This window comes from Solenopsis invicta, chromosome 16 (genome assembly GCF_016802725.1).
Source record: "Solenopsis invicta isolate M01_SB chromosome 16, UNIL_Sinv_3.0, whole genome shotgun sequence".
In the NCBI taxonomy this organism is placed as follows: Eukaryota; Metazoa; Arthropoda; class Insecta; order Hymenoptera; family Formicidae; genus Solenopsis; species Solenopsis invicta.
Window position 1 is genome coordinate 21,058,262 of NC_052679.1, and position 27,691 is coordinate 21,085,952.

Below are 27,691 nucleotides of genomic sequence, written 5' to 3' on the forward strand. Positions count from 1 at the left end.
TCAAATGCATATCTACGATATTTGTAATCAAAGAAGAATACACGTGCAGAGAAAGAAAACACGAAATCTCAATGTTTTGGACTTGACACGATTCCAGATTGTCCGCGTTATGTAAGCTCAATATAGATTGTGAAATCTATTTGTATCTGAGACCTCACGACTACACGCATAATCGTATCGCCATTAATATCATTGTTGCGGGACAAACGAGAATTATAGATGATGGATCGAATATTTCCTTTCAATTTAGTCCATTGATTTAATTCAGTATGATTGGAAAATAAAATGTAAGTGAAGATTCTTGTCGCGATGTTGTTGTTTGTTTACAGTCAAACATCTCATCCGGTCGTTGATCTCTCGATCGACATCGACAATTCTCTAAGTGCAGTCATGCTACTCAAGCTGCTAACGTAAAGCGAACGATACATAGCTCAGGTTCAATTAAAATATTGTATGTTACATTTGAATATTATTACATCTGCTCTAAATAAAACTTCTAATACTATTATATTATACATTAATCACAAATCAAATATTATCATTTCTAAAAATCATATCAATTTGATTTCTCAATTATCTATTTAAAATCAACATTTTGATATTAAATTATAAAATTGAATTGCACCGTAATGTTTTATCACAAAATGAATTAATATAATTAAATGTCAGAATAATATATCGCAAAAAATATGTAGTAATTTATAAATAAAGGTATGCATAAAATACGGTTGATGAAAGAATATTATCGAATAAATAAGAAACGTTATTTTTCCTGAATTAGAAAAGAATTAAAATTTGAAAGAAGAAAAAGAATTGTGGATATCGAGAGATGCTATTTCTGTTAATAGATGGAAACTCTTGCCAGATGTACTAAAAAAGAATGATTTGTGACTCGAAGGAACGAACCAGGCCAAGAAGCCTCAAAAGAAAAGCCTCAAGGGAGTGCTCCTTGATATTCGGAATTTAATCGCTCGTATATCTACCATTACCTCTCTATCTTGAACAGCAATTATTGTCAACCGCGTCCTTTGCCTTTCGGTCGGTAGATGAATCTACTTCGACGCTATCGAGCGCACATTATATGCGTGCACACGTACATGTACCAATGCACTATCATGCATACGTGTAGTACGTTATACTGGCACCAAACGTATATAACTCCACTTTATCGCAGCCATTAAGGAGACATTAAGTTCCTCTGCCAAGGGAACCAGCTTGACGCTAAGGACAAAAATGGCTCGGTGGTTTCGTTGGGAAATCTGAGTACTCGACCGCAAGGTCGACAAAATGTATCAGGACGCGCGATCGCCGCGAAAGAAAGAAGTGCGTCTTGCGCAAATAACCGCTATGCCGCTATCATCCGTGCGCCTTTAATCGAGATTTACGGTACTCAATATCACCGTTAAAAGACGTACTGACGGATTTTACAAACTGCCGTCGAGTTTAGTTTCGATATCGGCGTAGGACACTCTTTACGATAATGGAACTGCTCGTATATACCCCGATCAGTGCTCTCGAGAAAGTATACGCGGCACGAGAGATTAAGGAAATCGATTTGCGTTTGGGCGATTCACATAATTTCGTCCGGACGCGACGTATCCGTAAAGGTGTTCTTCACGAAAATCGGACGGCGCGGCAAAGGAGACAAATAAGAGTAGAAATCGATGGCAGCATTAACATTCCAAACATAATACCGTCATAAATATCGGCTCGTAAAATATGCGAGATACGATCGGCGGAAAATACACGGCAATTACAATCGTTTTGGATGCCGGCTTGTCCGTGAAATGATTAATGTAGTGCGTATCAATGTCGTCGCTCGTAACAGATTATCGAACAGTATCGTAAATATACTAGCGGCATTACAATCGAGACGTCAATTGTGTACGCTAGTATCCAGCGGAAACTATCGTATAATAGTTACATAACGATCCGGAAAATCATAAATGCGCAAAATGAGACGGTCGTAAAGCTTTCTGTCGGTTCAGAAGAGACCCAGTTTAACTCACTCGTCCAAGATGCTGTTATATCTATAGCACTTTATGACTTTAAAACTGCAGGTGAGATAAGTATACGGTAATCCGAGCAGTTGATTGATCAGGTTACGTTCATCCCAGTCGCAGTCGTAAACAGAGTATCGATAATACATTAATGCCATGTCACGTTGCAAAGGTGCCACCGTTCATGCACCTGCTTTCAAAAAGTTCAAATTTCTAAACGTATCTAAAGGTAAGGTTGCTGAATGCACAACTTGCAAAGATTACTCAGAAATAATAATTAATTTTTCAATCATTTTTCCACGAAATAATTTATGCAAATACTTAGAAGTATCTCATCAAGAAAATTGCAATTATCTGCTATATCAATTAATTTTAAGATTAATTAAAAGAGGAACAATGCGTACGGTCTCAGGGGTTGTTTTGTAACAAGTAACGAAGTCTCGTATCTGACCCAGATTAAAGCTATAAACTGCCCAGCCATAACATTGGTACACCCGCTATGTTCCACGATACTGTTATGATAGGTATACGCTGCCTACACTTCGCTCTTTATCCCGCTGCATTATTAACAATAAGCTGAAGTAGCCACGACATCCTACAAGCGAAAACCATGCTGAGGCATAATAAATCACATGGCAAAACAAGGCATTGCGTCACGGAAGCGCCCCTTTGGTCGTACGCCGTTATGTTATTAACATATTTAATCGCCGTCATATATTTCCCAACGTGTTTATTGCCTCTTTATCCATTCCAAACTGTCCACCCCGGTTTGCCAGCTCCAGTCTCTCTGCTCCGAATAATTCGCCGTCTTACCTATAGTACATACGTATGTACGTCGCCGTGGAAATCGTATGCTTAAAAGTGGAGAACGAAAATGCACAAACACTCGGCGACGAATCCGTGTACAAATTGGCGTGCAAATATTAGCCGTACGCCTTAGCAATTCTCAAACAAGTTCATTACCAGGAACCGATACGTTCCCCCATCTTTTTTGTGTACCACATATGCAGTTGCACCGACCTACAAACCTTGAATTGCGTTATTAATCGATACCTCATTATTTTCACTAATAATGGCGCTGTGATGAATAATTCTATAAATTTAATTGGTCCACAATGTATATAAAATAAAATCAGAATCACGATGTAAAAAGCGTAATTAAAGATGTTGCAATAAATTATAGCAACGTCAATCGAAGAATCTTTAACTAAAATTTAAAATGCATTTTTATCGACATATCTATATGTTCGTCACATATAGTTTTTATGATAGATTATATTGCCGTGTTTATGATAGATTATATCGCCGTGTCACGCACAGTGTTTATAATAGATTATATTGCCGTGGCAATACAATGATTTTCTCCAGCGGTGCAACATTCTGATTATAGTACTGATATATAAACCCGAGAACGATAATTCTCTCTTTGATGATTCCCTCTTGAATGTGTAATTGCGTGACGGTCAGCGCAAAATAACAGCCTATTAGGCGTGATCCGGCGCGCGAGCTCTTTTTCTCGAGTCTAATCGATCGGGTTATTAGGGCCTGCCGAACGGCAAAGCCGCGAATGGGCCCTGAACGAAACCTCGAATTTGCGGGGCAAAGTCTACGCGAGCCACGAGGGAGATCTCGTTGTAGGTGGTCTCGGTAATGACGTATAGACGACGTATAGGTAGTGTAAAGTCGTTTTAAAGACCCGTACTCTTACGACGAGACGCCGACAAACTCAACGGCTTAACTAGCTGACGTCTTCGCGTTTTATTTTCCTCTCTTCTCCGCCTCACGCAGTATATTCATCTATTAACGGGGCGATTAGCCGGCTCCTCTCTCGCTGAACCTGTGCCGGCTGAGCGTGATTATTAACTGTCTCACGAACGTAACTGTATACACGACTCTAAATGAGATTACGCTCCACGATGTCGAGACGTGTTCCGACAAAAGGTAAGCCCTTGATTGGGACTTACGACTAATCCCGCGACATCCAAGTATTGAAATAATCTACTCTAATGTTCTGCACGCATAAGAGAGAGAAAGAAAGAGAGAGAGAGAGAGAGAGAGAAAGAAAGAGAGAGAGAGAGATATTAAATAATCCAACAAAATAAGTAAACAGTAAAGAGATATGACAACCAGGAGAGAGTAAACACAACCGATACAATAGAAAATTAATATGAACACTCATGACAGTTTCAAGCAATTCTTTGAATTCTCTCGAATAGTTTCAAATGTAATCATTGAATCATTCAATCATTAATATCGATGCATCACACAGAAATGTTATCTAAAGTGTTTGAACTTGAACGGTTACTTGTATCGCAGATATACCAACTTGAATAAAATTAAAAAAGCATTATTTTTTAAGATGCATTTCATCAGAATGAAAAATCGTGCATCGTGTCATGATGATAAGACAAGTCAGCGAAAAAAAAAAAAAAAAAACGAAAGCCTGACGGTAAAATAGCGACCATAACATTTATGTTTCTTAGATAGCGCGAACTCGACCGCTTAAGTAGTCGACATCTTTTCCATTCCTTTCCTCTCTTCCCGGACACGTGTCCATTAACACGCCGATTAGATGGGGACATTTTCTTAAAGCGTGTTTATTAATCTCTTCACGAATGTAACTATACGCGTCATCACTCTAAATGTTTATCCACGCAGTTCGCTCGGTCGGCGAGCAAAGGGCAATCTGTGAAATTATGTTAGCAACGCGTGCGTATCGCTTCGTATCTTCGAATTAGCACAATACCCTCGAAAGTGGCCATCTGTTGTGTGCATTAATATGCGTTCGGTAAGTACTGTCTTATCAAAATCTTGTCAAAATGTCAATTCCTTCATGCAGAATCTTGTCGCACGTAGGCTACTATACGTAGTCAATGACGCGCGTTAGATACTTCCCGGGCACTTCGTGACTAAACATCCAGGCCGCCCGCGTCGTGAGGTGAAGATGTTTGTTTGGTTTTCCCACGAAGAATGCTATGAAGCACTCTCGAAAGAGGCGACCGTGCACGTCGAGTGTCCACGAGTTTCCAAGACCCGACACTTCGATCGTATTCTCCCTAAGCATACCGTGGACTATGGCTACGCCGCCGCGCTAGGTGCAGAGCGAAGTTGTACAACCGGAGTATGCCTGGACTTCGGGGAAACCCGACTTTACGTGCGCATTATGTGACGTTTTCTACCATATATTATGATCTGTTCACAAAGTGCTCGTTCACAGAAGTATAATGGAGAGATATTTCTGCGCTATGTTATTCTGCTGTCCGCTATATATATCATCACGAAAATCAAATATACATACTTTATGCAAGTTTTCAGCTTTCGTATAAACGGAAAATAAATGCAGGTAATTATATAGCAATTTGAGCAAAGGGGTATCTTTGTGTGCTATAAGAAAATAAATCAACAATCTTTTCACGACGTCATCTCACCCGTAAAATATTACCGGATGTATGCCAGTAGTGCGTTATCTGTTCTTGATCATAATATTTGCTGTCGCACTATCGTTGCATTAAAGCAGCGGTTATGCAAAACCAAATGTTTTCTCCGTATCTACTCGTTTCGTAACGTGACAAAATGGAGCAGACAGCAAGGCTGCGCACGTTTAATGCACACGCTGGAGCGCGCGATATTGTGGAGCGCCTTATTATTTTAATTCTCCATTCAAGATATCGCCTTGTAAAATTAGTCAAGCACGACAACGGGGATAAGATACCCGTTCGAGAACGGATGGAAAATTGTGGAAAGAGCCGGGCAATCGAACAGACGTGAGCTCATGAATTTTTCAGGAGTCTCCACGGGGTCGTCGTCACTGAAAGTCGATATCTGCGGCAGAAACGCCACTGTTTGGTCTCTCCGTTCCGATCTCTTTGTCTACCTTAAAGGATGTAAAGCCATGATTTCTGCGTGTAGAGTCTGTCGTGTACCCTTCATCCTACATAACACTATACTTATTGTTAGCTGGTTGCCGAAGTAACCTAATAACACATGTAAAACAACTTGAACAGACTTTCTCATGCAATGAAACGTAGATATATAAAAAAAAAACTGATAAAAGGCGGAGGGATAACGGCGATTAATGATTAGTCATCGTTGATATTTAACGACGTTGAATGAACGACGTATTTTATTCAATGAAAAATACACAAAGTTACCGATTAATTCTAGCATTTCATGTATCGTATTGATATTACGATAAGATATTCAATATATATTAGATAATATTCTCATCGTAAAAACTGTCGCAATAAATTTCGTATTTTGCGATTTGCGTTTGTTTTATATAAAAACATTCACGGGAAAATTAGCAATAAAAAGCGAAGGCAACCACCTTGGCTAGTAATAAATTACATCATGGCATTTGCATCTTCTTTTGCGTTCTACCTGGCCTGCGTTTACGATTTTCCATTTTATGCTTCTAATTTTAGCAACGCTAAACCTACCTACAGGACGTCTTATCTGAAAGGGTCGCTGCGATCTAAGTACGTCAAATGAGTCAACTCATCTAGCGTTAATAATTCAATGAAATAATCTCTATGAAAAGAGTAGCCACACCTCTTTTCCAACCAGCTGAGATATGCTTCTCGATAATACAAGCGGAAAGAGCGATGACATCGATCATCTTCTAAATATTTAGTCTCGCGATCACTGACCCGTCTCAACGAGCCTTACTCATAGACGTGCCATTCTGTCTCAATCACGAGAGCGGGGGATCCTACGCACGACGTGTGTACCATACACACGCGACAGCATGGTGCAAGTGACCGATGCAATACGCGCATTCGCCGTCGAGGAAGGACGATAACGCATTCAGGTCGTTATCGCCCTCATATCGTGTTACAAGCCGAGACGATTCGCGATACAAGCGCTATTCGAGTCACCGCATGCTCCTCACCCTTATTCAGCGGCTTTACTGCCTCCACGTTCGATGCAGTAGCATGCAATGCGTACATGAACCATATCTAAGTCGGTATGCTTATTATCCGTCTGTGATAGCTAGCGATAGCGGAATATAGCGAATGTATATGTGTGTGCGGAAAATATTGGAGATATTGAAACATCTATGACGTTCGGCGAAAATATTGTAGCTTTAGCGTATTCAATGAAGTTTGAATCAAATTTGACATTTACAATGAAAATAATGATATTTTATGACAGAATACTCTCTCAATCTTCATGCCAAAATTTATTTTGTTCTTATAATTGTACAATAAGTAGTAAGATATAGAAATGAAAAGTAGTAAGCTTGACGAATGATTGATAGAAAAATTATAAATTAAAAAGAAAGTTAATATCCTTAAAACCACTTTTTGGACCAATGAATCATCCGCATGAGAGAATATCGCAAAGATTTGTATTCGGTCTTCTTCTGTTGAATAGAACTTTTCATGCACGAGCATTCGTGGCGACTTTTGTAACGTATGCTTTCGACCTGGAAACGTAGGTTGCTCGCTTCCGTGAGGTAAACGCGGTACGTAATGCCGACATTTGCATGAACGAATAAAATTGTCCGAGCATAAGATCCGAGGCGTTCCCTCTCTTACGTCCCAATAGCAAAGACTTGCTTCTTCTCATCTCCCGACACCATTCCCCTTGGAAGTTACACGACAGGGTACCGGGTTCGACGCCCGACCAGGGGGCGAAACTGGCGGAAAACGCGGACAAAACAAGACGCACTGGCCTCACGACAAGTCAGCGGAATAAAGTTTGCCGGGTGGCGGCGGTGGCGGTGGCGCCCGAAAACTTGAGAAAACTCGGAGTCTCCCCTGGACCTGATTCGAGGGGGGTTAGCACGGTGACGGGGGCGCGGATGCCAGTGGTGGCAGTACTCTAAACTAAAGTCGATGGCCGTTGCTCTCGGGAGTTCTGAGTGGGATGGGCGCGCACGATCAACTCGCCGAGTTCGATTTGTAAACAAGGCTCTCAATAATGGAAGATTGTTATAACCCAACCAGCACAATCCCCACCGTATCCTCCCCCTCCTCCTGATGAAGAAAAGCAAAGGGACGAGAATAATACGTGAGCAAACTTTAATGCCGGACGACACTCGTGAGTAGAGTAGTCTCTACGAAATGTTGCTCGTCGAAAGAACAGTTGGCTGAGCAACCAGGTAACACGCGAATACTATTGCTTCGTGTACAGCATAGACGCATGTTCGATCAGGCAGCAAAAAGTTTGCAGAAAACCAGGTTAAAGAGTGAAATGAAAAGATTTCATATAAAGTCTAATAAAAATTTTTTTTTTTTTTTTCAAGAAAGCTATTTTGAGATAGCAATTATATTCTTTCTAGTAATTTTCTATCAATATTAATTTAATAAAATAAATAACAATTTTTAATGATACTAAATTGAATAATCTATATGCAATAGTAGATCGCATCGTAATAAATTCAACTTGAAAATTTGTTTTATAAGTCAATTTGGTCTTGCCCATCTGCTCTTTCAATGACGGAATAGACACATTTAAAAAAAAGCGCTCGGAATTTCTCTCCGGCGAGAGTAAGGCGATGATAGTTTTACAGCGTTCAACGTCATCGAATTAACCGCTAATCTCGGCTCGCCCTGCCTCTCTATTTCATTCTTGGCGTACCTGTCATCAGCCGTGACGCGCCATCCTAGCCACGGTAGAAAAGTTAATTACCGCCAGGGCAGCCCCTACACTAAGACGCTCATTAGGTAGCTCCAGAGACCCAGTGACGTCAGACCTGGTAACGAGGATATGGGGGCCGACGACTCTCGTGTCGTCTACCCTTATGTCCGCGCGCATGGTGGCGGTCGATTAAATCCGGACGATCCGTAGCTCTCCCCCCGTCTTATTCGTGCTACTTGGCCGTTCATTGTGATTTACACGATCATTAACGATACCAACCAAAGCAGAAGGGGCACGAGTAACGAAGGGAGATTTACGCCGTTTTGGAGGGCACAGCTGTCTCGAAGTTTATACCGCCCGCTTCACGGAGGGCACGACGTAACCTACTCAAGAACGGACGAATACTTTTACGAGCCCTCTAGCTCGTTATTGCGACGAGCCGAAATGGAATACAAACTCATTACGAATTGCTCGGCCAGTTAATCGTAGCTGGTTAGTAAAACAATACGGAAGAATTTATAGGCGTAGCCATAAATCATCCATGCAAATATCAGGATTTTACAAGGCTAAAATTATCTTGTTGCCAGCTACGCGCGCAGTTCTCAACTATCGTGCACACTTAGTGTCACACCTATAACGAAAATATTGAATCGCTATAAATAGAAATTACTGAAAACAATACTATCAGCGTCCTAAATATCATGTAGGTTTTTCGTTCTTATGCATCAGCAGCGAGATTCATCTCTACCTCTCATTCTCCTAACGGATCATCACAACCAAGAAACGGGCTGATTGACTTTTTAATTGGAGCCCCGCGCCCGGCAATTACGATCGTTGACCCTCTTGTCCCTAGTTCCCGTGCTTCGCGCGCGAACGAGCGCGAACAGACGTCGTGCCAGTTCGGTAATACGCAAACTGGAAATCGCCATGCATCCTGGCCGCCTAACATCATTTACGTTGATCCGTGACGGACGACGCCCAACCATCTCGCTTTCATCCTGCCTTGTCACTAACTATGTTGATTTTAGCCAGAGAGATGAATCCGGCTTGATATGGCAGCGCCAAAGCAGGTGAACAGGAATAAAGCAACGTAAAGGGCTAAAAAAGCTCAGACACGGATGATTACGCGAAATGTATGACAAGTTATAAAGCCGACCAGCGACATATTTACAAAAGGCCCGAGTTTGAAACCCCTGACAAATTTCCTCCCTCGAAAGAACGTGGCTTATTTCTGAGGATGTTTAAATTCGATCAGTATTCATTCACTATGGAGTACCACTATACTAATATCACTCGATAATTTCTAAACCAAATGAAAAATATTACCAGAACCTAATTCCTCAATAAAATTTAATTATAAGCATTATCATTTTTCTCTCGCAACTTCTTAATTTTATATATTAAATATCTCCATGATAAAGTAACTAAAGAGATTAACTAAATTAAATGTCAGTTAAAAGGCCTATCTAAAATTAACTGCATAAGATTTCGTTATCTACTCACTCGATACTCAATTCACCAAGGCCCTTTAATTATCAATGTAAAGTAACTTCATAATTAGACCTTCCATATAATATGGGATCGATGTAGTGTCAAGATATCGTAAGCGTCCCTATTCATCCCTCACGTGCGAGCGATTAAGTTCCCGAGGTCCTCGTACGTGCTTGCGCATTCACGCAGCGCAAAACGAAAGAGTTGATTTATTAGAGCGACGAAATGATGCTCATTACGCCGCTCGTCTTCTCGACCGACCGGATTCCTGATTCGAACACCCGTCCGTCTCGTGGCTCCAAACCGTTTCAATATCGGTATCGTTGCATATTCGTGATCCCATTAAAATTATCGTGTAAACGACGATTTCGCATAATTGCCGTATACGTTACATTCTAAAGTTTATTAGATACAGCGACGCGATAACTACTCACGTAAACAGTGTATTTCACACGACTAATACTTACTAAAAAAATATTTAATAGAAAAAAACATTAAAATTGTTTATGTAATGCATCTTTAATATGTCCTCTGTGCTGAAAAATTTTTAGAGATAATTGAATTTCTTCTCACGATATAAAAAAGAAATTAAACTTTGACTCTTTCGTATCTGCGAAGATATACATGTTCTAATCCTTCAAAAATTCGTATCTTCCACAAAAATAAAGATAGCGATTTCTTTTGACTCATTTTAAAGATGAAGGCAAAAAAATCAGTACCTTTGTGAATTTCACTTTGTCAAATATTCAAAATGGAATAAAAGTGAAAAATGCGTACATCTTCCACAAAAATTAAGATAACGAATTCTTTCTGAGTTCATTCTAAAGATCAACGTGGAAGCGTAAAGCTATATTACAAAATCGTTTTAAAATGACGGATTTAATGTGGCGGACCAAAATAAATTTTATATTCACATGCAAGTTGGTACAAATAAATTTTTAAGATTGCTGATTTGATGAATCTGCAAAATTTTATTGGATTTTTGTTTGAATTTTGAAATTTTAATTGCAAATACAGATCCTAAAAACCTTTAATAAGACATGAATTAAATACTATTTATTTTACATCATAAAACACGTAGAAACGAAACTTGTCATTCGTGCGTCTGATGACTTTTGAGTATTGTAAACGAGCAATATAATACTAAAAAATTGTAAGATATAAAAATATAATTCCTACAATGCTATCGGAAGAGAAATTAAAAAAATTCAACGACAACATGACCTCCGACGAAGAGGCTTTTCTTCAGGCTAATACCCTGAGACACAAGCCGGGCGGTGTTACGACACGTGAAATAATCGATTATGAGCTTTAAGTTTTTTTTTCCGTCACGTATCGAAGAACAATGAGCGCAAACGTGTAGGCAGAGAAGACTCTATTATCTCGCGAGGGTGAAAACGGAATATGCATGCGGCCCTCTTGTGCTAGCACGCGCACGCGTGCGTGTAAATGAGTGCGCGCGTGGCGGCCCATACGCTTCTTTTGCGGCCGAATCTTGGATATTTCCCAGGGAGGCGACATTAAAGGTGCAATAACCCGATCTCGATGCGCGGCCCGCTCGTTCGGTTAACGACCGTCAGCAATGGCTGTCTCTTGGATCGAATCTTGTGCGAGCCGAGATAGTAATAAGAAAAAATAAATAAATAAAATGCGAAGATGTGCCAGTCGCGTGTACTTTGTACATGGCATATGTCGTATGAAAGAACGATTCTGTCGTTGCAATTATTGCCGTTGAAAAGCCTCATTGAACGTACCGCAATCGAAGAGCTGTCGATTCTTACCCGCCGCTGCGTATACGGACCGTCGACTCGATTCGGCCGCGACCATCGATCATTCTTCACGACTTTATGGATTTCGGTCCACGCGATTTACTTCCTCCTTCGATAATGGTGGACTGTAACTTTGTCACTGGGTGCAAATTCAATCGCGGTTGAATGCCCCAAATAAATACGTCATGAGCGACCGCGATCGATTTACCAAGTCATTCGGAAAGTGAAAGATGGTAAAATAAAAACAGGTTTATGGAACGAAATATTCAAAAAGAACAAAGAAAAAGATTATTCGTGCACGTATTAAGCTTATCGATCCTCTAGCGCGCTATATAACGAAGATAAGACATTATCGGAAGAAAGGTAACTTGTATAAATGTATACTGGGTAAAGAATAAAAGAAACCACTACTGTTGAATTGTGCGTTCAATAATAGATTCTTTTCATATAATTATACTTATTTAAAAACTAAGGTTAGTGTGTTTAATCATCTTATAGTTTTTAATTAGATATTAGTAATGATAACCATTTACTACTATTAATTTAATTAATGAATAATAATTCTCAATAAAAATATCTCGACTGAGATATGATTTGTCAATCTAAACTAAATTTTAATGCTGAAACAAAGTTTCTTGTACAATTTTACATACAATTTTTAATTCTCTCGAACTGTGTGCTGTTACTCTCGGTTTTAAACACAGTTCTTAACTTGAACCAGAACTGTAATATGACAAAATTAAATTGAAATAATATTACCGATGCCAACAGGCATTTCTACCTTTCTATCCCAAAATCTGTAAAGAATCTGTTGCAAAAAATATTTTACTTTGACCAGGATAAAATATATTATACAATTCTTTTTATTGATTTTTAATTATTAACTGCAAATAATACATTCACAGAAGACGGTTCATATCTGCGTGTACACGGAAGTGGAATATCTTCACGTATGCAGGATATAGGTGTACACATCACTCAGGTAGCCTGCCGCTCGAGTAATCCAAGAAAAGCGAGAACTCTCTCGAGAGCAGAAAGCCCCGTCTCTCCGCGAGAAAGCCGTGCTCTCGCTTGGGGCGGACACGCAATTCCGAGGGATTAGACGTCACCTAACACCCGTTCGGCTTATATCCCGTAACGTACACCGGATGTAGAAATGTTCTGAGCCAGCACATTGCTTCACCCACCGCTACCTGGTAGCAATTGTAGCGTTCAGTCGCCTCCGCCTTCGCCGCAGTCGCATGCCATGGCGGGGGCGCTCTCGATTTTCGCCTCGAGCTTAGAACTCAATCCGACCGACGAGGGGCCTGGCGCCGACTGTCACGCACGAAGCACGAACAAATTAACTGCCACGCATGATCGCCTATGCACCGTCTGTACAGTTCTTGGAAGCAGTGTGCCTCTTCGCAATCTTCACACAGGACGGACGCATCAATTAACTATCAGAGAAAAATGCTTTTAGAACTCACTTTCACTAAATGACAAAAATATTCTTAACAACCAATTTATTTATTATGATTTAAATCTTTGAATGCCACCTCGTCTCTTTTTTTCTACAAAGTATCATTTATTATTTAAAAATGTGAGAAAAATTTTCAAGTTTTATTAATAATCGAGCTTTCCAATTTAAATTTAGAAAAAGATTGAAATTGCTAGCGAGAGGAAAAAAAAGTATACACTGATCTGTGTCAACGTCCAACGTCTGCGAAAATTGCGACAAACGTCCCGCGACATGAAGGTATAAGTAAAAATATTTCTGGTCTCGGGGTCTTTGTATGATATAACGCGACGGCTTGACTATTCGCGAATGCTATTTCTCTTAAATATCGATTCCGATGCAAGCCGTAACACGTGTTATCGCAGGTCATACACGGCGGGCTTATGTACGTGTTCGATTCTGCCAGGCGCCCAAGCAATTCCCCGTGCGAACTGAGAGAGCGAGTACTTACGCGTGTACGGGGAGAGTAAGTACCGGGCTTGTGTGCACCTCGCGCGGTACACGCGGCGTTAGATTACTTTCATGCCGTGTTTGTCGTGCGGTCAGACCCGCCAGTTCACGATTGCGGGTGATTTCCACGACGTTAAGCCGCTGTTCGGACCTTCGTCGTTCCAAGGACAATGATTTTAATCGTTATATCAATTGCAAAAAATACAAAAATTGGCAGAAAAATGCATTGGACAAGCCACAATCTTTTTACAATCCTGAAGACTATGATACAGGGAAAAAAGTCTACAAAGCGATCAATCAATTTTATAAGCTTTGCGTTCCAGTGAATAAACGAAATATTTTGTAATGTGTTTAAAATGCAAAAAGGGGTCACATAAAAGAATAACGACATACATAGCTCGTGTCATTCTCGAGAAAGCAGAAGGTTTCTTTGTGAAAGCAAAACAATAGCATCGTAGTACCATTGTTAAGGAAAAGTCTAAATCTAATTAATGTGCCTGCACGTTTATTGCTTCAGAATAGATAAACGAATAGCAGGTAATAGACGATGCACCTGTCACGGGCTTAGGACAAGTCTGCTCATAAACGAACTGCCTTTACTTAACACGTTATCGTACTTAGTAATTGACCAAATTACCAATGAGAGTTGGGAAAATCACGTTCGTGCTCTTGTTCGTTAATTACCTTGATTAGAAATGTTGGACTGTTCGTCCCTCGTTCAAGTACGATAGTATCGATAATGGTAATGGATCTTTCGCTGGAAGTCGAGAAAGTTAACACGATCGAAATGTTTCGTAATATCGTAACATTAGTATTGTTAAAATCAGAAGATATTCGTTACAGAATACGTATTAATGTTAATTAATCAATTAGAAATTTGTTCTTCCATTCTTCCATTTCAGCCCAAAAAAATTCATTCTTAGAGTACATTGGTATTCGTTCAAAAGCAGTATTAAATGCAAGGTCTACGAAATTGCTTAATGATTCGAAATAAGCATTTAACGCATGCTTCTTTTAATGATAATTTTTATTACAGGGAATCTGATCCCAATTAGCAACATCATTGATTACCCAGACAAGTGTCTTGCTTTTAGGATATCAATGGCAATGTACCAAAACAATCGTGAAGTTCGCCTACTTTATCCGTTTATTATTCTTTTTATCTATGCCAATCAAAGATCTATATAAAGTGTTCTATATAAAGAATCGAAATTATAATACTTCTGCGAATTAAATTTTAGTATTAAATGAATAAAAGTCTCAAGGACTTTATATTCATAGATATCCAGTTATTAGATGAAATCTTGTCGCAACAGTATTCGATATCAAACTGTGGCACGAGATAGATAATATCATTACCGCGACCTTGTTTTTTCTTGATTGGATTGTCTCAGCGTCTGCGTGTGTTGTATATCGATACTATTGAATAGGTGAGACCGAGGCAATTTGGCAAATGGAGTAATTCGAAAAATGGAAATATCTTTTTATGAATATTAAAAATTTATTTTAAATACCGTAAACACGTTCCAATATAACGATGTTATTAACAAAGTTTTGTTAGCAACGGCGTCATATTGAAGTTGTAACAGTGAAAAATATGTTTTGCAATCTTTCAAATCGTCTCATGTTTTTTTTTTTATGGATATAGGACTCAGGGGACGCAAAAGAAAAAAAGGTCTTACGAATAGCCCCGGTCTCCCCTATATATTGCAAGCGGCATCAATGACAATAACGGACCCAAGAATAAATTCTACCACTTTCACGTTCCACTAGTTGCTCTTCAATTCGCATTAATATAACTCCGTAAATGCATTTTCTATAATTTTTTCAATAAATTAAAATGGTTTTAAGAAATGTATTTTTAAATACTTTTCAAGACTTAATGTTTTCTCCAAATTTTTTTTTCTCTATTACGGGTGGCAATCTTTACGCAAAAAAATTATCAATAAAACAATTCAGAAAAATGAAACAATAACTTATATAATTATCACAACATTCAGTTATGTTTTCTTCTACAAAATAATGGCGTTCAGCAAAAAAAAAGATAGTTTTGCAACTGTTGTTATTCTTTAATGCGATTGGTTTTTGTTCTTAGTTCTTGCTGGATCTGAATGTATAAATCAATCATATTAACAATTTTTACAACAGTTGCAAAGTTGCTTTTTCCACTAAACATGACCATTGGTTCAAAGCCTGTAATGTTTACGTCTACATAAAAAAAATCGCATCTATGTGTGTTGACGTAATTTCATACATGATATTTTAGCTTGCAAGTGCACTTTGAAAGTGTTTTACGTGGAAAAACGGTGCAACCAGGTCTAAAATGCTCGCGTCGCGTATTCTTTTAATGAGACCTGAGCATAAACTAAAGTGCATTATGTGCCTCCACCGACCCGGTAACCGCTAAAATCTTTCTTATGTTCGCTTATTATTCATGTTAGCACACGCATCACCAGGGATTTACAATGTTTACACGTTGAGCTTTGGCGTCGTGCTCCATTCGATCGGTTGCTGCACAAGAAAGAATTCGCAAGGATTTCTCATAAGACGTAAATAATAATCTTAAACGATAAGGCATCATCGTTCTATCTTTTTGTTCCAGTAAAAGGCATAATATCTAATTTTAATGGTGTACAGCATAGTCGCCAACATAACTAAGTTTAATATTGAAATTGTCAATATTGAAAATCGAAAATTAAAGTCGAAAAAAAACTCGGAGAAGTCCATCTATATCCTGACCAATCATCACTAGCGATATGTTCCAAATTCAAGGATTCTGTCCGATAGAACAAGATGCGCAAACAAAAGTCTCGACTATTTATTACAACAAAACCTAATGAGAAAGGTCTAAGAAAAACCCTATCGTGAAAGGTCTAAGAATGGCTTATAACCATACGTCGCAACGAATGCTGTCATTCATACCGAGGCGAGGGATAATTCCCTACAATTTAAAACGACTCCTATACAACGCAAATGAATGACCCGCGTACACGCGTTACGCCGCCCGGCACGCGCTCCATCACTCATGAACGAAATATCGAAAACGTGTTGGTAATTATAGGGATCACAGTCACAAAGGAGGGAGAATAAAACGAATGCAGATAATGGCTCTGTGCGCAAGATCTATCACACGATCTCGCGAAACAAAGAAGGACACTCACGACACACGATTGAGAGTCAATTTGTCATTGATAGGGAAAAGCTTTCATTGGTTTCCTACAATTGATCGAATACAGCGACGTGAGAGAGGAAAATGAGAGAAGGGTAAGAGAGAAGGGAGTGAAGGGAAAAGGAAAGAAGAGGATGTGGCAGCAAAGAGTTGCCTAATCACGCGGGGCTCATCCAAAAAGTATTTTAATTGCGCGTTTTTCTTATCTAAAATACGCTCTGTTATCGCGGATTTGTCTGATTTTTCTTGCTGACAGTTGCCTACAGATAATTATCAAAATGGGGGATTCCATGATCGAATGTTTGTCCGATTAAAAGCGAACTTTATGGCCGTCGCCTTTTATATATGTATTGAGCGGGTTCGATCTTAAAAATGGAACGATCCATCGCGACAGTGTGTCGCCAACGAAATCGAAACCTATTCGTGCAGATCTCTGATAAGTCCCACTTGACGATTCGAAAGTCCAGTTGATATTTTTCAATCTGTTCGTTTAAACGAGTTCACACATGAGATGCTTAGATTAACATCTCGAAAAATTTCAGTACTTAAGATAAAAGTGCCGAGGATTAAATCGTTGAGGTATTAGCCGAGGCTAGCGCGAATACTGTTTAAATGGGATATCATCTAATTAACGTGCTAATTCGCACTTAAATACATAAGTACTTGCAAATCTTTGCGAAGACTGCTACGCGGAAATCATTACTAACACAATATTATACGGAATTAAGAGGGCACTAAAGTCGTGAGTTTTACTGAACAACGCGACTTACAAACGATTTATAATACATGCGTACGATTCACGAAACATCAATACGCTACTACATATTAATACATCAATATTGTACACATGTATTGTACATGCACAAATAGTGAAGTATACTAATCTTTCATATTAGGTACTTAAACACAATTTTAAGAATTCAACGTCGTATTTTTGGGTAACCCGCATTTGTATCTTTTACAAATACAAGATAAAAAATTTTCTTATGAAGCAAATATTGGCATACGTTGACAGCACGTAGATGCTGTATTAGGTTAAGAATAAGTAAATAGATCTAAATTTCTTAATTCTTTTTTTCGTTTTCGATATGAAATCAATGAGTTCGGACTATATTAGTGCCTATAATTGTAGAAAAGGACTTTTAAAGTCAATTAAAAAAATAGTGTGCTGGGAAAAAATCGTATTCTGTCAATAAAACAAGACTATTTTAGGATCCCCTTAATGTAATAAAAATATAATATACAGATGTAATAAAATCGTTACTATGTACGAAGAATAGAACAGAATAAAGAAATTGCAGAGAGAAGAATGGAGCACCCAATTCAATCGTATAAATCGTAAATGCATGAAATCACGCGTGTATTTTTCTACCTAGCGTGAGCAGCCGTTGGCTTGAAAAGGGTATAGCTTTTCGTTAACCGACTGCAAAACCAACTGCATCAAGACCCTTCGGTTACGCTCATCTGCAGGGGTTACTGATCCAAAGGGTTGCGCGCGTCTTGCGTGGTTGAGTACCGCTGCTCGGGACCGTTATGCACCAGCAGCAGTACAAATAAATTAAAAGTGATGTTCTTCAACATGGAAACCGAGCTTTTCATCTTTGAACGTTCCACAAATTAAAATGCAATCTCATTCGAGGTTCGAAGAAATTGAAACGCAGATATACAAATATTTATTACGATCGTGAAAGATTGGTCTTTTTCACCATCCGGATAGGGGAGAGGAATCGCGGATGCGAAGGAGAAGTCTGCCTTCGCCCTTAAACTATTCCAATAGCACACATCGCGTTCGTAATGGATACCGTTATACAAGCGCTGTCATACCCGCGAGGCATACGACTTGTCTCTCGCCGTATTTGATCATAACTGCATTTTAAACCGACGCATTTTAAAACCTTCTTTCAGACCAAAGATGTCGTTTTTGCCGTTTCACTACCTGGTGTCGTTTCGAAGAGTTATGTCTCAAGCTGAGTTTTTTTAAGAAACAAATCGTACCTCACAATTTCATATTCCTACTTTTATTTTTTAAACAAATTCTTCTTTTTGTATCTGCCATATTTGATCTTATGTCCGCTTTTAATCAATGTATATTAATTTTGATCTCAGCTTAACTTACTCTTTGTCTTTTTCCAATTCTTAGAACTAAAGAAAGATAAAGAGTAAGTTAAACTGAGATCAATGTTAATCTGCGTTGGTAGAAATAGGCATTAGTCGAATAAAATGTGATTTCAGCGAATTTTTATCATATATTATGATTATCAATATACAAAGAGTTGGATGGACGATCCCAAGCAAATCGTGACACATATCACAATCACTGTAGTGCACAGCTCAATCGGGAAGTTGATTTTAAGTCACGCACACGTTGGCCAACGATAAATCATGAACTGCAAAGAGCAGAGGAGCGTATTCGTTAAACAAAAAATATTTAAACAATATTTAAACAAATATATAACAAAAAAATATTTAAACAAATATTTAAATATAAATTTAACTCAAGTTCACTCATTAGTGCAAGTTTTTACAGTGACTGTTTAATCGCTCGTATATAACGCAAGTCATTTTGAAGTAAAATCCAGCATGCCGCACGTTTAACTTCATTGTTTTTTTTTTTAATTATTCAATCGCACGTATTTGAATTTCATTTCGTAAGCCAGAAAGATTGCCCTTGCTCTTAGCTCACACCTCATCGTTCGCCCGTCGCCAAGGTGCACGCAAACTTTTATAGGCAAGTCCGAGTAATACATCCCGATACGCGTCGCGACGAGATCTCGCGTGTGGAAACTTACATTTGTTTCCGCGTTAGACGACGTGAATTGACGAGATCGTGAAGGAACCGCGTGATCCAAAGCGGACGTCATCCCAGTATTCGTGTACGAGTACCTTTGTCAGCTCGGAGCCAGGATCATTCACCACCGTCGTCGTCGCGTGCGCACTCGCGACCACTTACCACCAACAACAATAACAATAATAACACCGCCACCGCACGCAGCACCAACACGCAGGCCACCACAAGGAAAAGAAATTTTTCTTTTCTTTCTCCGCTTTTACGAATATATCTGTCGCAAGCGGGCGGCACACGATTCGCGCGAATCGCGAGGTGCGGGTAGAAGGAGAACGCTCAAGTGTCAGTATAACGTGGCGGGGATGCTGAGATCGTCCTTCCACCCAATCCCCTCGGAATCATCTTAACTCGATCGATTCGCGCACGACTCGATCGAGATACGCGAGGCAGAAGCCTCCCCGCGGTAATCCGGCGGGACGGTGCGAGATGATAAACGAACGATCGCGCTTACGCGCTTCTTCCTTTCGCGTTTCTTTTATTAAAAAGACACTCACGTGCTAAAAGTGAGACGCATCCAGGCGCGTTTGCGTCAGCAGCGTCGACGCATTGCGTCGGGCTGGCCTCCGGAAGCTGCTTTTAAAATCTTCTCATCTAACGACGCCGCTGTTCCTTTATTACTTTGCCACCCTTCCCGTGGCGCGAAACACACTGCTATCCCTTCGACAGCACCTGATCGTTCACACAATGTCGTTCACACTACGTCCACTTCGTTCGAGATGCGTGAGAGACAGGATATTATTATTAAAGATAGGAGGTAACGAGAAAACTCCAAAACAATTTGCTCCGAAGTCAGGCGGTTATCGCCACTTTGCACTTTTGCATACGTGACACTGTTCCCCGTGTTGCATAGATACCACTCGAGTAGCGTGATCGTAACAGCTACACGTGATCGTACATGCGACACGTTTCACGAAACACGACTTCTATATTCCAAAGTGATTTTCTATCGACTGACTACACATGGCTCACTGAGTTCGCGCGAAATCTCTCATCCACGCGCCGACGTGATTCCACCACCCACCCCGAATGAACAACAGCGACGTGCAATCCTCAAGATTGCAACAGCAGGCGACGACAGTGGTAGCAACGTGGTAGCACCGTGGCGGCTAGTACATCTCTGCTTCGTCAGCTTGGAAGCGTGCCAACGTTCTATCGTCACGAGGAGTCGGCGGCACTGCAAACAGCACTTGGCGGGGGTAGCGGTGAAACGTGGTGAACACCGCCGCTCCACGATGCTCCGGCAAACGCGCGCGAGAACGCACCCCTGTTAGCGCGGCGGCGAGCGATCAACCCTCCTAGGCGATCGCACCCTCCTCCGCACGAGGGAGCAAGAGGGAAGCCGGCGAGACCGCGAACACAAAGCACGGCTGGCCGCGTAGCCAACGACGAAGGTGCAGCCAGGGCGCTCCACGGCGGCGGCAGCGGTACGTCGACAACGTCAACGGCAACGGCGATGACGGCGGCAACGACGACCGCAACGACGACGACGACGACGACGACGACGGTGCGACGACACGACCGTAGCACGCGTAGCGCGACAGTATAATACAACAACGGTGCCGCTGCTGCCGTGTATTCCGACGGCTCGGAGGCGCGCAAGTCAGCCCCACTAGTGTTCGCTCGTCGCTTACCTGGCCGCTTCCCTGCCGCTGCCGCTCGACTAGAGCGTACCCCCACCCCTCTCTTGCCACCCCTCCACTCGTATCGTACACGAGACTGCCCCTCCATCGGCGTGCTCTTCCCTATCCCTCCTCCTATCCCTCTCGCGGCGTGTTCTCCACAAACGAACGCCCCCGCTTGCCGCGCAACCCTACTTCTGCCTCACGCACCGTACTCTCTTTTATAGTGAAATGATATGGAAACGTGTTACACTGCGCCCAGCCGGGGAAAAGATTGCGGGGATTTCATGGCGAAACACGTGGCCGGCAACCCTTGCTTGCCTCGTGCCCTGCCGCTCGCAGACCTACTGGGAATAGTGAAATGGAGCCACCTGTCTTAACTCGCGCATCTTCCAACGATCACTCGAACCAACCATCGATTCTGTCCGTGCACAAGTTTCGAAAGAGTTTCTCCTAATCTAACTGAAGAGAGATGCGCCTTGTGCTGCTGCTTTCTTCAGTTTATAGCCCCAAATTCTTTCCAGTCCGCTTTTCCTATTCGTCGTCAGCCGATCGCTTCACCATCAATTAGCCGCTGGAAAACTGCAACTCGGCGTTTCAGTTTGTAAGTTGCCACACTTTCGAAGCGTTATCAGGCGTACTTGGCAGATTGAGCTATTATCTTCTCGATGGCTGATAAACTATAGCTTTGGGAGCCGTCAGAGTATCCTCTGGCCGTTTGAAATCGTGGGTGACACGGCTGGTACGATATTGGCGCAAATCTCCCTACTATCGTACCGTTCTTTTCTCGCGGATGGCAAAGTTTTCGAGACCACTCCTCGCCATATCTCCCGCGGAATATTCTGCCTACCGTGCGCCTCGGTTTCTCTCCGCACCTGGCACACTACGATCGCCGTTGGAACGTTTCGCGCGCACACACGCATTTTTGAGGCATCACGCAACACTCGGGCGCACAATAACGTAAAGGTCACTTTATAACAGCTGGACAGTCCGCGGATCGACGCGCTGCACGTGAGAGAGGACGCGCGGTTGTTTCTCGCCGCCATCGACAGGCGGGTCGACGCGTTCGCGCCATTCCCGCGCGATTTATTTATCTCTTTTTATTACTTTCATTTCGCCGTCGGGATGTGACGGTGTATAAATTACGGTACAAGTCGTATCGGCTCTGTGGTATTCCGCCGCACTGACTCGTACGCGTCCGGTGGCAGTGACGGTGACGAGCGGGCGGTTGCGCAAGCCCCGCGAGCCGAGAGCCCGAGGTTTGTTTTCCTAAGTGAGTCAACGGCACGATTATTTTAATATATTTCAATGAATGTCGAATGTTGCACCATTCACAAGGCACTCAAGGACCTTTTCGCGGAACATGTGCAGGATTTCGCGCCGTCCGCCCGTGTAGCGCGAGGTGAACGAAGAAGATCGAAATGCCAGCGATACAACGTGCGGAGAGAACGAGGGAGAGGGGAAGAAATTCGCGATGCGGCTCATCTCCGCGACGCGAGAGAGAACGGGACACTGATGACGGAACGTAGACAGCGTTACGAACGCCCGTCTCGTGGCCCAGCGCAACGAGATAATTAATTATCAATCGAGCCGCGCGCCGATTATTCGCTCGTACGGTCACGCGCGATTGTCCCCGTTGTCACATTGCGTCGCTCGTTTTGTCTTGATAACGACAGACGAGGCATCAGCATTCTCCGAGTGAGTACGCGTTCCAACGCTTTTGCTTACGCTGCGCTATTAAAATGCGTGTTCAACACGGTTTCAATAACCGAGATGATGCCCGACGGCATGTAAGATGGTTGGCGATAGTGTCTGCATTGTAGAACATTTTGTGCAACACGTACATTTAAAAGTGTCACGATAACCTAGGGTGTTAGAGAATTAATTTCAGGAGCGCGAGTGGCAAAATCTTGTTCTACGCTCAATTTCGAGCTGTCCTTACTTTAACAAGATAGTAAGATAGCAATTTTGGAACTTGTTTGTTGAAATATTTAACGTTGACACACTTCGAAGTCAGCGAAAAAGAATGTTGTACTATTCAGATCCCATTAAGGAAATAATTTTGAATGTATCGAAACCATGATTACAAAATTAATACATTGGTTACAAAATAGATTAAGTGATAAATAAAAAAACTCATGAATATTCTGTACGTTGAATATTATTATTTTCTGAATTTCAATCTCTCTTTTAGGAAGACGCAAAAATCGAAGCAACACAGATGTAATTTTCGTCAATAAAGAGAACGTCTTTTCAGAAAACAACAGATGATTCCTAAAATGCTGTCAGGTTATCTTAAGTAGCTTCCTTCGCGCCAGACGATTAAGCGATAAGTTAACACTAGAGTCTCGCTATTTTGTATTTTACGAGATTCAGTCCGCTTTCCGTCCCTTTTCGGCTATTTCTTAAAGTTTCCGACTACGTGTCGCCAAATTCTACTCCAAACGGCCTAATTCATCGAATGCCGACGATCATCGCGTGGGAGAACGTCGGCGCCTTTTAGGATCGTATCTTGCGGGCAACGGCCCTTCGATGCACGCACGTCTAGTAAAATTCTGTCTCGCATGTATAACGTGCGAGCAACTTGTGCCCTTGAGACTCTAACATTTTTTTTTTTTTATAAATCTCTTCAATCTTTTCTTACTAAGAAAATAATATACGTACACTACAACTGACTTTTGATCATATTTTTATAGACATATAAATAAACACAAGTTTCAATAATTATATCAATCAATATAATAAATTTGAAAATAAAGATATTTTCAAATAAAATTAATCAAAATTTTATTAATATTTTATTATAATGATAACCGCAATGCTTGTAATTAATGTTCATATTATAAATATTAAAATTTTCATTTCTGTTTGCTTCATTCAGTTTTGTTAACAGAACCGCCGATGCTGCCCTGCGGCCCTGAAAGTGGTGCAAAGCCGTTTTTACTTAAAGACTTAAATTAACTTGCACCATCTGTGTTGGACTACCTTTACACATTGTGTTTTTCTAAAGGAACTCACGTCACACACACTCACTTCACACACACTCACACGCACACTGCAGGAAGAGAAACGAGTGACAATCCTATTGCCTAGCAAAGGTGAATTAGGGATGCTCACTTAATTATTAAAGGTGACAAGTGTCGATGCCGGTGGTACGGAAAAAAATTCACCTTAGTTCAGTATACCTGACCTAAAGTTGGTGCTGACGTAAATCATAGAACAATAGGAGAGAACCTTTGTCCGTATTTTGGCTGGGGCGGAAATCTCCCTGAGAGGTCTGGAAAATACCTTTACTTCTTTCGTTTACCTTCTCGAAGGAAGACCGGTTATCCAACGAAATTCAGTTTCAGTGTAGGAGGTACGAATTCGTGCATGCACCCGGCCTTATCACAATCTGCTCCATTCGACCTTCAACGGCGAGCACGAAGAGAGAGAGAAAGAGAGAGAAACGGTGGTCGCGTGTCGACCATCTCTGATAAACTGACCGGGTTAAAGCCCGGAGCGTCGCGAAAGTAAGAGCAGAAGCGTTGATTAAGCACGAAGCGCCGAAAGAGCATTTCTCCTCTAATTTAAAATGAACTTCACGAATATAAAGTAGATTGATAATCGTCGCTACGATCCGCTCGAGTGACGAATCGTTCGCAGGAGCTGCCCACATCCTCGAACTCTTCCACGCTGAGTAACCGATGACACGGTCACGGATTGAAATATCTCGGTGTACGTCCATTCTTCTATTTTTAGTCGGCTCCGAAACGAATGAGTCCGCGTGCACCAAGTCTTTATTAGACCTGACTGCGGCGCGTGCTTTTAAAAGAGATCAAACGCTCCGAATTCTTCACGAAAAACTTTGGTCGACGATTAATTGCTTCTAGTTAATGCTGTAATCTTGTGGAATTCGAATCAGGAACGATATCGCGAGCGGAATAGTGTCTTTTCCATATATATAAAAAGCAATGTGACTCGTACCGCTTTATCGACCATGTCGGAATTGTGCTGCCGTACATGTGGCAATCGGGCTGATTGCGACTCGCTCGCTGTGTATTTTTGGAGGATCTGCACCGGGAAAAAGTTTCGATTGAGTCCAAAGGTCAATTGTAATTGTTAAGTCGCAGGAATATCTTGTGCTATTATTAGCATTATCATGTCATCTGATCAATCAATGCAATTTTTTAAATAGAATATTATTTTCTTATTTTAAATTTGCAAATAAATTATGCTCTCTTAAATATCCTATCTCCTTTTCTTGCATCTACAAATTCGCTGATCAATTTGACCTTCTCCTCGATTTAAGAGATGATCCGAGTACGAGTAGAGACGCTCGGCGTTACAAATACACGATAATTAATAATATTACAAATGTAATAACATTTGCATCCATAAACATCACTGATGCTCTAAAATGCGCGCCGTATTTATTACACCGGTGAATAATTGACACGATAAGTCTTATGTGGACAGGAAGCGTTTTAAACGGTTCGTTATGTCACAAACGATGCGCTTGCCTTTACCTCTATTTGTCACAAACACTACCATACTGCAGATTGCAGTCTGCGCGCCAATTAGTCACTCTCGCGGCAATCTGCTACCTGCTTGCAACCTGTGACCAATTTTAGGACGTAAAAAATCGCGCCCCGTTCTGCTCGGCATCGCGCGCGATCGCTGGACTAAACGAGATACCAGAGAAATGTTTTCTTCCTTCTCATTTTACGGACGATGAATGACATTTTAACTCTTTCGCTTTATAACGCTAAATTTGCATAAATAAAAAATTTATTTAATCGAGTTAAACAGTAGTGCTCGAAACAGATAGCAGCACTATCTAAAAATAAACGATCAGATATTATAAAGAAATGACTATATTACGGATTTCATAAGTAAGTAACCTATTAATATAAAATTATATATTCAGAATGAGCATAATATATCTATACGTTTTTCTGAGTACATGTCCAACCAAAACACCGTTTATCTTGTAACACTGCGCCTGGACAACGATCCATGAAATGTTATTGTGACTCATCTCTGTGACAATTTATACACTGCGTGCCAATCAAGCATTCTTACTTCAATATATTATACATTTATATTCGCTCGATATTCGTCAGGCATACATTTTGTACCGAGACAGAGTGTCTAAATAAATTAAGTTTCTCTTCTTCTTTTAATTATTATTTTAGACACATTAAAATTCTGCAGCATGTAATAAATACTCTGTTTTATTCTCTCCTGTTTCGATAAATATATACACTGAGAGAAGAAATTACTAAATTTTAATAAATGCTTGAATGTTTGCAATGAAATGTTTACTAAATGTAAATAAATACTTATTTAGACTTGTTTACAAGAATCACTGATTAATTTTTTTCTCATTTTTTATTGAGTAAATATTTTTACCGTGATTCAAACAAATTTTTACTAAAATTTAGTATTTTTTTCTCTCAGCAAGGATATTTATTGAAACAGAAAAAAAATAAAACAGAATATTTATTACATACATCAAATTTAAAATGTGCAAATATATTTCATAATATTTTGAGAAGCTAGACATTTCGCTTCGGTATCTTGTTGCATAAATCGTCCAGTAGGAAGAATTAATGATGCCATCGTCACAGTGCAAGAACGCGAGATATTAAAGCGATTGCAAAACTTTTCTTAACGCGTGTATAATGAAGAGAATGTTACATGGGTATACTACGTGCGTGCCACACTTCTGCATCAACACGAACGAGTGATCTACGCATTAGCGCAAGAGCGCGAGACGGAGAATCTACACGCGACAATTATTATCATTACAGTTGCTGTACACCGATTTAATGATTTCTACGTATACGTTTACGTAAGATCGCGCGAGAACGCGCTTTTCGCGGATTACGAAACCGATCGTTTTCAGTGTGGGTAGATATGCAAAAACAATTTCTCCAGCTTGCCCGCGGCGGACGCGAAACGCGTGCGTTGAACACGCACGAAGGGTGGAGAAACTGGTTCAAAGAGGCCGAGAGTGAGAAAGGGACCACGTGGAGCACCACAGTGTATGGTAGGCGCGCGCGTCATACGGGGTCCCCTTCGAGCCGTGTAGCTTACACGATGCTCGTATTAAGTCCCGCGGCGCGGCCCGCGCAGACCGCATTTAATCAGTTTGCGGTCGCGGCCCGCTCTCTTATGCCCTTTTAATACGTTTTCTCCTCTCCTCCGTTCCTTTGCTCTCGCGCGACACACCGCGACGTAACTCAACTCCCGCGTGTACGTTCGCAGCGTAGCACCGACT

General features: G+C 40.9%; 1 protein-coding gene across 4 annotated transcripts in view; it reads right to left on the reverse strand.

The window, feature by feature from the left end:
• LOC105194738 (fibroblast growth factor 17) overlaps window positions 1-27,691 on the reverse strand; it is a 133,303-nt gene that overhangs the window by 39,426 nt on the left and 66,186 nt on the right. Inside the window, exon 1 of one of the 4 annotated variants that reach the window (XM_011159813.3) lies at window positions 20,302-21,445. The exons of 2 other annotated variants lie outside the window; for them this stretch is intronic. In XM_011159813.3, coding sequence (XP_011158115.1) covers window positions 20,302-20,321 — 20 coding nt within the window. In that variant the 5' untranslated portion in view covers window positions 20,322-21,445. Of the gene's footprint in view, window positions 1-19,751; window positions 21,446-27,691 lie in introns of those variants that run through there. One more of the 4 variants, XM_011159830.3, reaches the window with a different exon arrangement.